The sequence below is a fragment of the Moschus berezovskii genome, chromosome 2 (assembly GCF_049115385.1).
Source record: "Moschus berezovskii isolate FMDL1 chromosome 2, NW_MosBer_1.0, whole genome shotgun sequence".
In the NCBI taxonomy this organism is placed as follows: domain Eukaryota; kingdom Metazoa; phylum Chordata; class Mammalia; order Artiodactyla; family Moschidae; genus Moschus; species Moschus berezovskii.
Window position 1 is genome coordinate 14,872,809 of NC_142461.1, and position 17,700 is coordinate 14,890,508.

General features: G+C 43.6%; 1 protein-coding gene across 2 annotated transcripts in view; it reads left to right on the plus strand.

Annotated features, from left to right (window-relative positions):
• The first annotated feature begins 1,962 nt into the window (after positions 1–1,962).
• The window catches only part of HDAC1 (histone deacetylase 1), a 33,273-nt gene continuing 17,535 nt past the window's right edge, over positions 1,963–17,700 (plus strand). The window contains exons 1-2 of one of the 2 annotated variants that reach the window (XM_055397791.2): positions 1,963–2,099; positions 8,988–9,100. In XM_055397791.2, the coding sequence (XP_055253766.1) occupies positions 2,051–2,099; positions 8,988–9,100 (162 nt within the window). In that variant the 5' untranslated portion in view covers positions 1,963–2,050. The remainder of the gene's footprint in view (positions 2,100–8,987; positions 9,101–17,700) is intronic. The other variant, XM_055397792.2, reaches the window with a different exon arrangement.

Genomic DNA, 17,700 nt, shown 5'->3' on the forward strand with positions numbered 1-17,700 from the left:
TGGCGATAGGGATTATTTCTTGGTCCTTTGCTGTTTCTATAATAGAAGCACCCAACACCACCACCTAAAGGTTAGACAAAACACCTAAGCCAACCCCCTGACCGGACCCCTGGACACACCCCTACCCTCACCCCATATAAGGAACAAGCTTCACCCCCCCCACCCCCCGGGCAGTGGCAGGGGTTGGAGGGGGGAGCTAGCAAGCAAGTAAGGAAACCTGTTGTTTGTTCTTGCTCCCTGATGCTGCCGGCTGCTGCCCCAGGGGCCCCAATAAAACCTTGCCTGAAAAAAAAAAAAGTGCCCAGTCTTAGATCTCCTGTTACTTTTATAATTAAAGGCTTAAATGCAGTTCCCATGTGAGGAATACAAGTGCCCAGGCTGTCTTTAGACTAAGTTATGTCTAACTCTTTTGCAGTCCCCCCCCCCCCCCCCCGCCGACCCCGCTGCACCAGCCTGCTCCTCTGTCCAGGAGACTTCCCAGGCAAGAACACTGGAGTGTGTTGCCATTTCCTTCTCCAGGGGATCTTCCCGACCCAGGGATGGAATTTGTGTCTCCTGCACTGGCAGGCAGATTCTACTGTAATGAGGAATAAAAATGTATCTTATTGACTGTAGAACCATGAGTAACTTACTTGGCACACAGTAAGCACTCACTAAATATTAATATTGTTGTAGTGGTCTCTTTAATATCCCACCACAGTGTTTTTCAGCCTTTAGCTTTCAATAATGACTGACTGATTGATCTCGTGCAGTGGTTCTCAAGGATAGGGTTGGGGGCACTTTTATACTCCCTCCAATCCTCTCCTCCTTGCCCTGGAGACATTTTGCCATGTCTAAGTACAATTTCTGTTGTCACAGCTGCAGGGGGCGGGGGCAGTGCTACTGAAATCTAAGAGTAGTGGCCGAAGTGAAAACGTTAGTCAGTCTCAGTCGTGACCCACTCTTTGGGACCCCATGGACTGTAGCCCACCAGGCTCCTCTGTCCATGGAATTCTCCAGTATCCTTATACTGGAGTGGGTAGCCATATCTTTCTCCAGGGAATCTTCTCCACTCAAGGACTAAACCTGTGTCTCCAGCATTGTAGGCAGATTCTTTACTGTCTGAGCCACTAGGGAAGCCCAGGATGCTGCTAAAAAACTACAGTGCACAGGATGGTCCCCCACAACATATTTGGATATTGTCCAAAATATTCATAGCTTCAGTATCTTTAGAAATTCTGTTCTGGTGTAAGCGACAGTTTCCTCCCATCTAAAGGCACTCCTTAGCCCTCCTAGGTGACTCCATCAGGAGTTAGAAAGGACTGCATTTCAAAAGAAAGACTGCATTTGGAGTAAGAAAGGCTGGGTTCGGCCACTTTGATATGTACTTCTGGAGTCGAGTAAGCGTTTAAAAAAATCTGTGGTTGAAAACTGAACGTAATTATTGTGTGACTCTGAGGAAGTCACAAAGTTCTCAACTTCATTATCCTCGTCTGTAAAATGAGGATAAGAGGCCCCACTCCAAGGCCGCCAATAGGAACAACAGGGATGACTGAGATAATGTCGGTAAAGCGATGGCACAGTCCTTCGTCTACAGCAGTTTCCTGTCGTTTGCCAATTTATTTCTCCTCCTCCAAACCTAGCTGAGTGACCTTGCGCAAGTCACTTTCCATCGCAGGCCTCTGTCAAATGACAAAGTTCGCCTCTGATCTCCAAGCCATCTCCCAAAGCGGAATGGGACACCCAAGTTAGCAGGCCCACTTTCTTCCCCCAGGACGAATGGTACGGTCCCGGGGCAGCCCCACCCCCCCCGTCGCGGACCTTGGTACAGGCCCAGGGGGCCCTCCGAGGCCTCGCCAGGCTGCCCTTGCCCCCCGCCGAGTTCCGGGCCGTCCCGGCGCCGCTGATTGGCTGGAGCCGTGCCCGGGCTGCGCGGCTATAGGTGAGCCCGGGCGGGGATGGGCGGAGCGCGCTGGAGGCCCGTCCCCTCCCCGCTGGGTCGGACGCTGAGCGGAGCCACCGGCGGGAGGGCGGACGGACCGACTGACGGGAGGGACGGGAGGCGAGCAAGATGGCGCAGACTCAGGGCACCAAGAGGAAAGTCTGTTACTATTACGACGGTGAGCACAGTCCTCGCGCCGGGGGCGGGGCCGGGCCCGAGCCCGAGCCCGAGCCCGAGCCCGGCGGGATCCGGGAGAGGGAGCCGAGGAGATCTGAGGGGGGAGGCTGAGGCGTTTGGGAAAGGCTGAGGAAGGAGGCTGAGAGAAGGAGGCTGAGGCTGCGAGAAGGAGGTCGAGGCTGAGGGCAGAGGCTGGAAAAGGTTGGGGTTGAGGGAGGAGGCTAAGAGGAAAGGAGGTGGAGCTTGAGGAAGAAGGCTGAGGGGAAGGGGGTCGAGGCTTAGAGGGGAGGCGGGGGGTGGGGTCCGAGGTCAGGAGGGTCGCCTGGGGAAGCCTGAGGTCACCTTGGTGGGGAATTCTGAAGTCTGATGTGGAGTTTGCGGCGGCCTCCTAGAGGGGCGGCTGAGTCCGAGGCAGGAGGCAGAATCTGGTGAAGAAGATTGCCGGGTGACATGTTCTGCTGAGAATCCTAAGATCTCTCACTGCCCCTTTCCTTCCTCATCTCTTCTGGTGAGAGGCCTGCAGGGCTCAGCACCTAGAGGTCACCAACTCCCCTCCCCCTGTCTCCCAGCGGGCCCTGCGGTTGCTGCTGGGAAATGGGACTCCTGGGGTTGGAAGAAGGATGCAACTTGTTAAAACAAACTTTTTCGTTGAACAGAAATCTGTGGAGCAGCAGCTTCATCTGTTCTAGGTGTCGTTTAGGGGCTGAGGCCAGGGGATGGTCTTGCCATCTTCCTCTCAATTTGGAGGAGCATATAGACCATGACAGAAAAATTGCTCTACACTATCAGGTTGGGAGGAAGAACAGCTCAGAGTTTGCTGGGAGCACGGAGAAGTATCTGCCCAGCCTGAGAAGTGAGGCAAGGAGGTGCTGTCTCAATTAGGACCTGAAGAGCAGGAGTTATTAACTAGGCCCAGGAAGGACAAAGATAACAAGTTGAGAGGTAAAAGAGAGGCGAGCACCTTTGAAAAATGGCCGGATGTACAGTATGGTGGAGGCATAAATTTGAAGGCACAGTGTTAGAAGGTGTAGAGCAGGGATGAGAAAAAGGTTGCAAGTGATGAGGCTGGAGAAGTAAATGGGGACCAGATCATGAAAGGCTGGGCACACCACCCTAAGAAAGTTGGATTATATTCACAAGTTGGGCACTGGTGAATCATTGAAGTCGTATTCAGGATAGTGACATCATCAGATTTATTGTACCTTAGAACTGTCACTCTGGGACAGAAGTTAAATGCATGAATGGAGAAGTAAGGAAAAAGGCAAGGATCCCGAGTATCTAGTTTGGGCAGTTTCATGCTGAATGTAGAAGGCCATTTCAGTTGATAATGTTGGGTTTTGTTTTTTAAAGAAACATTTGTTGAGATGTCTGGGGGATATCCCAAGTAGAGGTGTCCAGTAGGCAGTGGCCATTCAGGTCTGCAGTTTAGAGGACAAATGAGAAGATAGAAATTTTTGATGATTTCAGCATACATACATACAGCTGATAATTTTAGTTACAGAAGAGGATGCAGTTACCCTTGTATCCCATATAAGAAATTGTATAGGGTAAAAAGAGAAGAGGGTCCAGGGTGGGATTCTAAGGAGGTGTTCTTCATGCTCTGTACTCCCAGGTATGTAGAGTACATTTGTACATTAGTCACTGTGTATTGGAATTGCCCATTTACTTATTCATACTTCTTACAGATAGTGAACTTCTTAGGGAAAAGGATCATGTTTTGTTTACTTTTGTATTCTCAGCCCCCCAAACAGTGCCTAGCTCGTAGTAGATTCTCACAAAATTCTGTTCATAAAGTGAATAAAGATACAGAGGGAATGACTTGAGATGTAAGTGAACCAGAAAGTGTTGGGTTATAGTAGCCAAAAGAGGGAGGGAGTGGCCAAGTGTTGGCAAGATATGTTTCCTGTGCAGGATTTAGAACTGAAGTTAAATTGCTGTAGACTGAAGAGATGAGTGAAGAGGAGGCATTAGATTGACCTTTTTTTTTTAAAGGAAACTTTTTTTTTTTATCATACCGCTCTGTGTGTAGGGTCTTTGTTCCCAAACCAGGGATTGAACCTGCGCCCCCTGCAGTGGAAGCATGGAGTCTTAACCACTGGACCACCAGTGAAGTCCCAAAAGGAAGCTTGTTGAGACAGACAGAGGGTTGTTGATTAAGAGGAGATGTAGTGGCTGAGAGTTAAGTATGTGCAAATTTTTATGGAAAATAGGGAGAGGTTGAAGATACTGGAGAGAGGGGCTAGTAATGATGGAGGTCCCTGAGGAGAGATCAGGTGAGATGGAAACTAACACGTAGAGCCATCCCTCTTTTAAGAGGAAGTTCCTTTGGGATGAGAGGGTAAGTGGCAAGAAAAAACATGTTTGAAGGAGAGAAGATGGAAAGTGGAGGGGGCTTTTAGGATGAAGTAAGAAAATATTCCTTTTCGTGAGAGTGGGGGAGGGCAGTTGGGTAGAATAGAAATCTTGAAGAGAGATAGCTGTTATGAAAGAGGGAGCAGGTGAAAACATTTGAAGGATTGCTGGGCAGTGGTGAGGGCCCATTTGAGGCTGGAGTCTGTGACTTCATAACTTTATCAATTTGCACAGTTTTGTGATCTCCACATTCTCAGTTTAAAAAGAGAAAAAGTGGAAAGACCTCCATTTTTACAGAAGGGTGATCTCTTCCTTTCTGAGAAACTACTTGTGAGTTTCTCAGTGAAGTCACTAGTTTGGGATTGAAATTTGGCTCTGATGCTCAAAAGCTTTGAAGTATTGGGCAAATCATTTTACCTTTCCAGGCCTCAGGCCTCTCCCCTATAAAATGGAGAAACTATGCGAACAGTGCAGAAAGCCCTTTTTAATAAAGTTTTAGAAAGTTTAAAACAGCTGGACTGGTTCCAGGACCCCAGCGCAGATATCAAAAGGATGCTCGGGTTCCTTCCATAAGAATGACAGTACAGTAGGCCCTCCTTAGCCAGGGTCAGTGGATGGGGAGGGCCACCTCTTATCTACAAGGATTATTTTTTTTTAAGTCTCTCAGCAACCTGATTAAAAACTGTTAAAGACAGGATAATGTGTTTGGGCCCCACCCTCAGGTACTCCCTTAGCTTTCTAGATAAGTTATCTCAGTTCCCCAAGTCTAAACCTTGGCTGGATTCTGGGTTGATAGGCAGGGGAGTTGCTAGGGATCAAGACCTATACCAGAGAAATGGGTAAGCAGGAATCCAATTTATATAACAGCAATGACCTTGCGACTCCTGACTGTCCACAAATTGGGTCTGCATCTTGAAGTCTCAGACTTACCTGGTGGCTCAGATGGTAAAGAATCTGCCTGCCATTCAGGAGACAGGTTCAATCCTTGGGTCTGGAAGATACCCTGGAGAAGGGAATAGCTACCCATTCCAGTATTCTTGCCTGGAAAATTCCATGGACAGAGGAACCTGGCGGGCTATGGTTCATGGAGTCGCAAAGAGTGGGACACAGCTGAGCCACTGACACTTTTCACTTTCTGGAAGTCTCAGCCAGTGCCTTGAGAACCTGTTCTACCCACCCCCGTGGTGGTAAAATTGTCTGAGGAGCCCTGGGAACAAACATCTCTTAACTGCCTTCCCTCCTACTGTATCTCAAAGTCTGTATGGGACTGTTGAATGCCACTACATGCTGTGCTCTGGCTTGTGACTGAGAACACAGGCCTCACTCACTAAAATGAAAAGAAGAGGATGAACACTGAACTGAACTGAAGGAAATCTAAATAAAGTATGGACTTTTAGTAAATAAATATATCAATAATGCTTCATTAATTGTAACAGATACTTTCTGTTTCACTAATGTAAAATGTTAATAGAGGAAATAGTATATAGTATCTAAGAACTCTACTTCTTTTCAATTTTTCTGTAAACCTAAAATTGTTCTAAAGAATAAGGTTTATTTAAAAAGAGAGAGGGACTTCCCTGGTGTTCCAGTGACTGGGACTCTGCACTCCCAAGGCGGGGGGCCTGGGTTCAATCCCTGGTGGGGGAACTAGATCCCACATGCCAAAACTGAAGATCCAGTGCTGCAATAAAGATCTAGGATCCTGGGTGCCAAAACTAAGAAGACCTGGTGCAGCCAAATAAATATTTTAAAAAATAAAGAGAGAAAAGGATGAGATCCTAAATATTCAACTGTTTAGAAGTTTCCTATTATCACAGGCCATGTCTGTGCTAAAGAGAAATGGAGTACAGCTTGGAGGCTGTTGGTGGCATTCCTCACAGTGCATTGCTCCCTGGAATGAAGCCTATTTCTGGCACTACTAAATCATTGATTAAGAAGTTGGGATTCTTTGTTTCACTGGTAACGAAAGGTCTGCCTCATCCTAGTGAACTTCCAAGGAGAGAACTTTGGGTGTGCAATTCACATGATTTTGAAATATTTTTCCAGGAGCTTTCTACCAGGTAGACTATAGAGCCCTTTAGGTTAATTGCAAACTGAAATAGATACCTGGGAAACCTGATAAAGTTTTTTTTTAATTTTGAAAATTTTGACCACCCCACTTGGGCATGTCTCAGTTCCCCAACTAGGGATCAAATTCATGCCTCCTGCATTGGAAGCCCAGAGGCTTAACCACTGGATCACCAGGGAAGTCCTGCTGATACAGTTTTTAACATCCTGGATTTGGAGATAATCTAGTGTGTTCATAACAGAGATTGGCAGTTCAACTCAGTTCAGTTCAGTCGCGTCTGACTCATTATGACCCCATGGACTGGACTGTAGCACGCCAGGCTTCCCTGTCCATCACCAACTCCTGGAGCTTGCTCAAACTCGTGGCTATTGAGTCAGTGATGACATCCAACCATCTCATCCTCTGTCGTCCCCTTCTCCTCCTGCCTTCAATCTTTCCCAGCATCAGGGTCTTTTCCAACGAGTCAGTTCTTCGCATCAGGTGGCCAAAGTATTGGAGTTTCAGCTTCAGCATCAGTCCTTCCAATGAATATTCAGGACTGATTTCCTTTAGGATGGACTGGTTGGATCTCCTTGCAGTCCACGGGACTCTCAAGAGCCTCCTCCAACACTACAGTTCAAAAGCATCAGTTCAGCGCTCAGCTTTCTTTATAGTCCAACTCTCATGTCCATACATGACTACTGGAAAACCATAGCTTTGACTAGGTGGACCTTGTTGGCAGAGTAATGTCTCTGCTTTTTAATACGGTGTCTAGGTTGGTCATAGCTTTTCTTCCAAGAGATTGGCAGACTTTCCGTAAAGGGCCAGATAGTATTTTAGTCTTTGTGTGCCTGGAAGGGCTTCCCAAGTGGCACTAGTGGTAAAGAACCCACCTGCCAATGCAGGAGACATAAGAGATGTGGGTTTGATCCCTGGGACGGGAGGATCCCTTGGAGAAGGAGTTGGCAACCCACTCCAGTGTTCTTGCATGGAGAATCCCATGGACAGAGGAGCCTGGCAGGTCAGACATGACCAAAGTGACTTAGCACGCATGTGCCATATGGGTGGGTCTCTGTAGTAACTAGCTACTCAGCTCTGCCATTATAATGTAAAAGTAGTCATAGATAATAAAACTAATGGGCATTGTTGTATTCCAGTAACATCTTACTTAGAAAAGTCAAGCAACCAGTTGTATTTAACCCAAGTGCCATAATTTGCCTGCTAACATCTAGTGCAGAATGTGTGTGTGTGTATGAGTATGTGGTGTGTGTCTTGGGGTAGGGTGGTGGTGATAAGAAGTTGGAAAAATAGATTAAGAAAGTAATATTGAAGTTGTTCTTTATCCTATAGAAAATGAGGAACCATTAAGGATTTTTGAGTAGGGGAGTGATGTTATCAAAGCTGTATATTAGGAAAATAACTGGTGTGGCAGATAGTTTGAACTGACAGCAGAGGGACCAGTGGAAGGTTGTTGCTATGGATAAATCAAGAGATGGTGAGTTTATGGGGCATCTCTGGTGGCTCTGCCAGAATCCTTGCCAGAATGCTATGGACAGAGGAGCCTGGCAGGCTACAGTCCATGGGGTCGCAAGAGTCAGACACGACTTAGTGACTAAACAACCAGTCAACCTGGTGGGTCAGTGGTAAAGAATCTGCCTGCCAGTGCAGGAGACATGGGTTCAATTCAGTCCCTGATTTGGAAAGATTCCACATGCCTTGGAGCAACTAAGCCCATGTGCCGCAATTATTGAGACTGTTCTGTAGAGCTGGGGAACCACAACTGCTGAGCCCACATGCTGCATGCCCTAGAGCCCATGGTCCACAACAGGAGAAGGCACTGCAATGAGAAGCCTGAGTGCCACAGCTCGAGAGTAGCCCCCATTCTCCTCAATTAGAGAAAAGCCTGAGCAGCAGTGAAGACCAGCACAGCCAAACAGAAAAAAAAAATTAATGGATAAGATAATTTTTTTAAAAAGAGATGATGAGTTTAGTCTTTAATCTATAAAATGGGAATAATACTCCCTGTCTTAACTATTTTCCAGGGTTTTTGTGAGAATCCAGTAAGAAAGTGATTGCAAAAGTACTTTGACACCATAAAGTGTTAAGATGTGCAAGAGGTGAACTGTGACTTACAGTAATTCTGAGTAGTGATGATTATTTTTTCTGTTGTGGGAGTGAATTCCTTGGAGATAGTGAGGTGAGTCACCTCACTGGCTGCTGTTCCCCAGTAGCTTTGGACTGACCCCCTCACACTGTCTGATGGCCTTTGGGTTCCAAGGGAAAAAACTGAGCTAGACAGAAATCCTTAAGTACTCATCTCCCATGGTTTCCTGCTTTTTGTTTTTTTCTTTTTGAGTTACCCTTCCTTGAGGTGGGAGAGAATCTTGGAGCCTAGACAGAATTTGCCCAGAATTTGTTGTAAAAATCTGTGGGTTCTCCGGGAGTGTGTGTCTAACTGAGTCACTGAAGCTGTCACTCTTTCTTCTTCAGGGGATGTTGGAAATTACTATTATGGACAAGGCCACCCAATGAAGCCTCACCGAATCCGCATGACTCACAATTTACTCCTTAACTATGGTCTCTACAGGAAGATGGAAATCTATGTGAGTTACCGGGAGCGTCACCGCTCCCTAGCTCTGGTTCCCCATATATCATTCATTATCTCATTCTTTTTCAATTACTCATTTATGAAGTGTGTTGAGTGACTGTTGCGTGGCAGACATTATAAATGATAGAGATTCTTTGTTTTTTAAGGTGCTCACTCTAGTGCTGGTAAACAACATGTACATAAATTGTACTACAGTGTGTAGGGGCAATAATTAAAAATATATAAGATTCAGAGATATTGAGGGGGAACGTGGAAGGGAGCCTTGGAATGAAGTGATAGCTAAGCAATGTTTTAAAGATTAAATAGAAATTAGCCTGTAGTTCAGGAGGGGACTAGCATTCTAGGCTGAGGGAAGAACATATACAAAAGGCAGAAAAGTAGGAACAATATGATGTGTTTAGGGAAATATAAGTAGTTTAGTATGCAGGTATTGCCTCAGTATAAAGTTGACAAGCGTGAGAGGGGAGCTAGAGCTGGAGAGGTCAGCAAGAATTGGATGTGCTGTATTAAGCAATTTTGCTGGGCCAGGGTCAAAAAATCCAGTCCCTAAAATCTGAGTGATTGGAACTGTGTTGAACTAGATACCGAGTCTTTAGTTACTAGAGAGTGTGGACTTTCAGGCCATTTGGCCTGGCTCCAGCTGATGTCTTTTGCCACATCTTCCAGTTTTCCCTGACGGCTCAGCGGGTAAAGAATCTGCTTGTAATGCAGGAGACACAGGAGACATGGATTCCATCCCTGGGTTGGAAAGATCCCCTGGAGGAGGAAAATGGCAACCGACTCCAGTATTGACTGAAAAATCCCATGGGCAGAGGAGCCTGGTGGTCTGTAGCCAAAGGGTCACAAAGAGTCGGACACGACTGAGTGACCAAGCGCATAGCAATTTTTGAAGAGAAGCCAGAATTCTGGATTATTACGTAGAATCTCCAAGGTTTAAAATGTTGGCCCAAGTTTGTTTGTTTGAAACATGTAGGAACAAAAGTGCATGAACGTATCTGTGGGCCAAATTTGGTCCAGAGTTTCCCAATTTGAACTTTCCTGGAGGCTGTGAAAAAACAAAAGAAGTATTTATTCAAAACATTTTGTTTCTTTGTTTGGCTGTGCCTGGTCTTTGCTGTGGCCACAGCATCTTCCATCTTCATCGTGGGGTGCTGGATCTTGAGTTGCAGCATTCAGGATCTTTTACTTGCGGCATGCAGGATCAATTTCCCTAACCCAGGGATTGAACCCAGGCCCACTGCATTGGGAACGTGAAGACTTAGTCACTGGATCACTAGGGAAGTCACCAATGAAGTATTTTAAATGAAAAATAGGAACAGGCATGCATTTTAGAAGCAGGGAGGCTAAGTTCAGAGGCTGTTGCAAGAGTCCAAATGAGAAAATAAGGAGGGGCTGGGGGCCTACATGGCCTTACGGTTAGAGTGTAAGGGTTGTTGGTCTGTGCTGACAGCTTAAGTAACCTAGCAGCAGCAGCATCCTTCCCCACCATTTCAGAGACTGAAAGGAGATGAATCTTCTGTCCCAGGCGGCCGTGTCATGTCTTTGGAGCCACTGGAGGCAGCTGGGGAAGCAAGGAGGGAAGGTAGACAGAGGAGTAGATGGAACTTGGGACCAGAGGGCATTTTCAGGTGTGAAGGGCATCTGGGAATGAAAAACGTGAAAGAGAGCAGAGGTTTTCAGGGACTCTAGGGAACAGACTAGCATTTAGATAAAGAGAGGGCACCTGAATGTGGAATAGGAAGCACCAAGGCTTCACGGGGCTGCCTGTTGCACTTCTCAGCCGCGCTCACCTGCCTCAGTTTGCCTCCTTCCCTGCCACTCCGCCTTCAGAGCCCTCCATTTCAGCCAGAACAGATTCTGCCTCTTTCCACCCCATTCTGATGGGAGGACTGTTTACTCCACCTAGTCATGTCTTTCTCATTTTCAAGAGTTGCGTTAAGCACTATTTTCTTTTTTTCATTCAGCAGGCTTTTGTTGAGTACTTGTTATAAACCAGGGACTTTATTAACCTCCATGAGTGATACTGAGATATTAATAATAAAAAAAAGGATCATATCTTTAAGTAAGAGGATAAATTAGCTAACATTTATTGAAGATTGCCAGGTACCAAACCAGGGCCACTGTTATTTACTTAATCTTTGTAGCACCAGGGCCACTGTTATTTACTTAATCTTTGTAGCAGCCTTGATTTGAATCACTCTCCACTGTGCCTACCCTACACTCTATTTTTATTAAAGAAGAAAGCCCTTCCTAGCAACTTCCTAACAGATTTCCCCTTATGTCTCATTGGGTCATTTGCCATACTTAGACTATTCACCAGCAATTTGATCCTTGGGGCTGGGTATACCCAACCAAATTGAGATATGTTAACAAGAGGGAAGGGAGAGAATAGCTCTTTGGGAAGTAACCAACCGTGGCTGTCATGAGAGATAATAATACCTTATTGGAGATTACTTCATCTGTGTGGTATTCTTATTGTAAACTAAAGCAAAAGCCCAGTGTATCTCTTTCTGAAATCTGTAGACCGTGTACTGTTTCATGTGATCATTTTCCTTTTCCGGTTCTATCTCTTTTTTTTTTTTCCCTTAAATTTTTCGTTTTAAATCTTTCAACCATACTGCAAAGCTTGCAGGATCTTAGTTTCCCCGACCAGGGATCGAACCTGTACCCTCTGCACTGGGAGCACAGAGTCTTACCACTGGATTACCAGGGAAGTCCCTGGCTCTACCTCTTTATTGAGTATGGATCTTTAGTCCTCTTCTCTCAACAGTGTTTCTCTGCATTGATCTTTCTTCTCCTTTCTCTGGGCTATGATCCTCACATCCCTTTCCCAAAGGACAAATAGCCATTTATTTTAGTGTCTGTCCTGAAATTAATGGCTTTTGAGAGTTACTCCTAAAAGAAATTCCCTAGACTTCTTCTCATAGAAGTTTCTATACCTGAAGGAGACACATTGAAGTCTTTTTCACACAATTTCACCCTCTTGGGTTCCTTCTCCAGTTCTTTCTCTACACATCTAATTAATCTTTCCCAGAATCAAATCCTCACTTTTCATCCAGGCACCTTCCTATTTACATAATTAAGAATCCTGCTCTCTTCTTGCCTTGGATGCTGATTTTGTATATTCCCAGGCTTCTTACTCATCGCCTTCTGTTCCTTTTTTTAAATGTTTTTATAAAATATTGAGTAGAGATGAAAGAATTTTTATAAAATATATGTAAAGTATAAAGAATCACATTATTATTAATAGGACCTTGTTTAAGAAAAGGAATATTTCCATGACTGTTAGAACTCCTGTCTGTCCTTCCCTGATTCTGTCTTCCCCAGAGTTAACCTTTGCCCTGAATTTTGAATTTATTATTTCCTTGCTTTTCTTTATTTTACCAGTATGTATCCTTAAATGATACATATTTTACTTTTACATGTTTGGATGTTACATCAATGGAGCCATACAGTATTTATTACGTGACTTGCCTTTTTTGCTCAGTATGTTCCTAAGTCATTCATGTTGATACATGTAATATATTTATTTTCACTGTATTTCAAAAGACTATACCACAAGTTGTCTATTTTATTGGTATTGGTGGGCATTTGGTTTGTTTCTGGTTTTGAGCCGTTACAAACACTGCTGCTATGAATATTTAAAAAAAATATTTACTATTTCTGGCTACACTAGATGTTAGTTGCTGCATGCAGGCTTTCTCTAGCTGCAGCAAGCAGGGTCACCCTTCTTTGTGGTGCCTAAGCGTCTCATTGCAGTGGCTTCTCTTGGTGGAACATGGGCTTTAGGAGTACGGGCTCAGTAGTTGAGGCTTTCAGGCTCTACTGGGCTCACCAATTGTGGTGCATGGGCTTTGCTGCCCGGTAGCACATGGAATCTTTCCTGGACCACGGATCAAACTTGTGTCCCCTGCATTGGCAGGCAGATTCCTAACCACTGGACAAACAGGTAAGTCCTGAACACTCTTGAACATGTCTCTTGGTGCACATGTACTTGAGTTTCACCAGGTGGTGTGTTCAGAGGATATAGGCACACAGTCATCCTTATTGCTAATTGGCGTGCAGATAATGCCAAGATGATGTTTCTCTTGTTACCAGTGAGGTTGAGGATCTTTTTACAGGTTTCCCTACTGAAGTTCCCGTTCAGGCCTTCTGCCCATTTTTCTTTTCGATTGCCTGGTTATTCTTGTATTTCTGTTATAATTGGCCTTTAGATCCATAGAATCAGGTTAATTGTTATTCTTGGCTTATGAACATCCAAAGAAGATTCATGCTTGGCCATCTTTTTAAAAATTTACTTTGTTTATTCATTCACTTTACTTAAATATTTTATTTATTTATTTTTTCTTTCTTAATACTTAAATATTTTAATAATGCAGTGAACATCCATATTCCTGCAACCCGATCACTCTTCTAAATTTTGTGATTATTATTCTTTTGCTTATCATATTATTATGTTTATCATGTATGCTGCTGCTCCTGCTGCTAAATCGCTTCAGTCATGTCCAACTCTTTGTGACCCCATAGACGGCAGCCCACCAGGCTCCCCAGTTCTGGGATTCTCCAGGCAAGAACACTGGAGTGGGTTGCCATTTCCTTCTCCAGTGCATGAAAGTGAAAAGTGAAAATGAAGTCGCTCAGTCGTGTCCGACTCTTAGCGACCCCACGGACTGCAGCCTACCAGGCTCCTCCGCCCATGGGATTTTCCAGGCAGGAGTACTGGAGTGGGGTGCCATTGCCTTCTCTGTATATATGTGTCTAAACAATATATAGTATTGATGTACTTGTTCTTGAATTTTTTAAAAAGGGTACCTGCTATGTGTAGTCTTCTGGGACTTGCTTTTGTCTCACAATATATATAATTACTAAAATCTATCCAGCTTGTTGCATATAGCTATAATTGTTTCCTTTTTCTCTGCTGAATAATATTTTATCATTTCAGTATATTGTAATTTATCCATTCTCCCATAATATTCATTTGTATCTCTGTTTGTTGTAATTAATTCATTGTTTTGGCTGTGCTGGGTCCTCATTGCTGCATGTGGGCTTTCTCCAGTTGCTGTGAGCAGGGGCTTCTCTTCCTTGTGGTGTATGGACTTGTCTTGTTGCAGAGTACAGGCTCTAGGTGCCCGGGCTTCAGTAGTTGTGGCATAGGGGCTTAGTTGCCCCTCAGAATGTGGGGTCTTCCCAAGCCAGGGATTAAACCCACATCCCCTGCGTTTGCAGGCAAACTCTCTATCACTGGACTACCAGGTAAGTCCTGTATCTAGGTTTTTAAAGTTAGGACCAGTTTTTCTGTGATACTCTTATACATGTCTCTAAGTATAGATATACAAAATTTTCTTATGGCTGTTTATCTGAGGGCAGAATTTCTGGACTATAGGATTTGTGAATATTAAATGCCAAGTTGTTTTTCAGTGTGGTTGAATGAATTGGCAATATATAACAGATACCTTGATTTACATCCTCTCTTATGCTTGGAATTAGACTTTAAATTTTGCCAAAATATGGGTGAAAAAAAAACTATAATTATGGTCTTGATTTGGTTTTTTTGGGCTTTACCACATGGCACGTGGGATCCTAGTTCTCCAGTTCCCTGACCAGGAATTGAACTTGTGTTCCCTGCATTGGAAGCATAGACTCTTAACCTTTCGACTACTAGAAGTCCCAGGCTTGATTTACATTTTGCGAGTGAACTCCAGGAGTTGGTGATGGACAGGGAGGCCTGGCGTGCTGTGATTCATGGGGTCGCAAAGAGTCGGACACGACTGAGTGACTGAACTGAACTGAGTGACCAGTAAAACTATATGTCCTCTACTATGAAATATCTCTTCTGTTCTTTTGCCCATTTCCCTCTTGGGTCATTTGCCTTTCTTTTTCTTACCAGTTTATAGTAGTTTTACCTCTCTCTCTCTTTTATTTTTGGACCACGTGGCACGTGGGATCTTAGTTCCCCCACTAGGGATTGAACTTAAGGCCTCTGAATTGGAAGTGGGGGATCTTAATCACTGCACCTTTTCCACTAGGAAAGTCCCCTGTAGTAGTATTTTTTTTCAATGTATTTTGGGTGGCTCAGAGGTTAAAGTGTCTGCCTCCAATGCGGGAGACCCGGGTTCGATCCCTGGGTCGGGAAGATCCCCTGGAGAAGGAAATGGTAACCCACTCCAGTATTCTTGCCTGGAGAATCCCATGGACAGAGAAGCCTGGTAGGCTACAGTCCACAGGGTCGCAAAGAGTTGGACACGACTGAGCGACTTCACTCACTCACTCAGTTCATTGTCAGTGTACTGTTATAAATATTTTCTTTTCTGGTTTTGATTTTTCAATCTAATTATCCTTAATAAACAGATTTTTAATTGTAACATAGTCATATTTATTGTTTCTTTTAAAAGTACTTTTTATGTCTTAAGAAATGCTTCCCAACCCTTAAGGTGTTCTCTTATGTTAATTTTTAAAAAATCTTTATAGGTTTGCCTTTCACATACTGATATTCACTTATCTAGAGTTGATGTTTTAACATGATTTGAAGTAAAGAAATCACTGAAATTTTTCCACCATATCCTCCAGCTGATGGATTGAAAAGTCTGTTGTTTCCCCACTGAGCTAAGTGTCACCACTTTTATATCTGAAATGTCAATATTTATTAATTTATTCCACAAATACTTATTAAGCACCTACTTTGTGCCAGGTCCTGTGTTGGAGTCTGTTTCTGGGCCCTGTGGTCTCTTGACTTTGCCTCTTTATTGCCCTGGCCAGGCTCCTCTGTCCCTGGGATTTCCCAGGCAAGAATACTGGAATGGGTATCCATTGCCTTCTCCAGGGTGCTGTTACTACAGTGGCTTAATTATAATAGTTTTTTATGAACTCTTGATATCCAGTATTAAGTCCTCCCACTTTGTTTCTCTTATTTTTAAAAGTGACTTACTACTTGCTTTTTGTACTCTGAATAAATTTTAGAGACCTGGTTTTGATCCCTGGGTTGGAAAGATCCCCCAGAGAAGGGAATGGCAACCCACTCCAGTAATCTTGCCTGGAGAATTCCTTGCACAGAAGAGCCTGGCAGGCTATAGTCCATGGGATTGCAAAGAGTCGGACACAACTGAGCAACTGACATTTCCTCTTTCACTTGTCATAAATTTTAGAATTCACTCATCAATGGTACAAACAGATTTCCTAGGATTTTGGTTGAAATTTCAGTGACTCTGTGCATCAGCTTGGGGAGAATTGATATCTTGAGAATATTAAGTTTTTGAATCCATGAACATTGTATATATTTCCATTTAATTACGTCTTCTAAAATGTCTTATATAAAGATTTCCTTTAACTTCTTTATTATGAAATATTAACACAGAAAACTGCATAAAACAAATATGCAATTTAACAAATTGATGTAAACATACACATGAACACCGGCTAGTTATAAAACCTTGCTGGTTCCTCAGAAACCTGCGTGTGTCCCTTCCTGATTGTAGCCTCTTCTTTTCCCCCAGAGGTAACTAGAATTCTGACTTTTCTGTTAGTTGCTTCCTTGCTGTCGATCATAATTCAACTACCTAATTATCCATTTTTAAATAATATAGTTTAATTTTACTGAATTTAATATAAATGGAATTACACAATATATATTTTTTGTGTGTAGTTGTAGCTTGTTCATATTAATTACTGTATAGTAATTAATTGTAGAATATACCACGATTTATCCATTCCACTGTTGAGGGGGAGTTGAGAATTCGGCTATCAGTATAAAGTTTTATAATTTCCTCCATAAAGGTGATGTACCTCTTTTACTAGATTTTTTACCCCATTACTTCATTTTTTAATGCTATCATAAACTATATCTTTTGAACTTTTATTTATTTACTTTTAGAATTTAACACATGACTTTTCCTTTTATTCATAAGTTCTGAGTATACATTTTGGTGTCACAAATTGAACTTTTTATTTTTTAATTGTTTACTGGTATATAGTAGCTCTGTTGGTAGGAAATCTACCTGCAATGCAGGAGACCCTGGTTCGATTCCTGGGTCGGAAAGATCCCCTGGAGAAAGGATAGGCTGCCCAGTCTCATATTCTTGGGCTTCCCTGGTGACTCAGACTGTAAAGAATTCACCTGCCATGTAGGAGCCACGTGTTCAGTCCCTGGGTTGGAAAGATCCCCTGGAGAAGGGAATGGCAACCTCCTTCAGTATTCTTGCCTGGAGAATTCCATGGATTGAGGAGTCCATGGGGTTGCAAAAGAGTCGGACACGACTGAGTGACTTTACCTTCACTTCACATAAAAATTCAATCCTTTTTTTCTTTTTAAATTATTATTATTATTAATTATTATTGTTTTGGCCTCACCCCATAGCATGCAGGATCTTAGTTCCCTGATAAGGGATCTGACCTATGCCCCCTGAAGTGGAAGTGCTGGAGTCCTAACCACTGGACTGCCAGGGAATTCTCAGTGCTGTTCTTTTTTATTTAAGCATATGTCCAAGGTCCCTGAGGATCTGGTTTTGCTATTAGTTGTTTCTATGACTTCTTACCTCTGGTGCTTTGTTTCCTTATGGTTTTCTGATTTTTTAAAAAATATTTATTTATTTGGCTGCATTA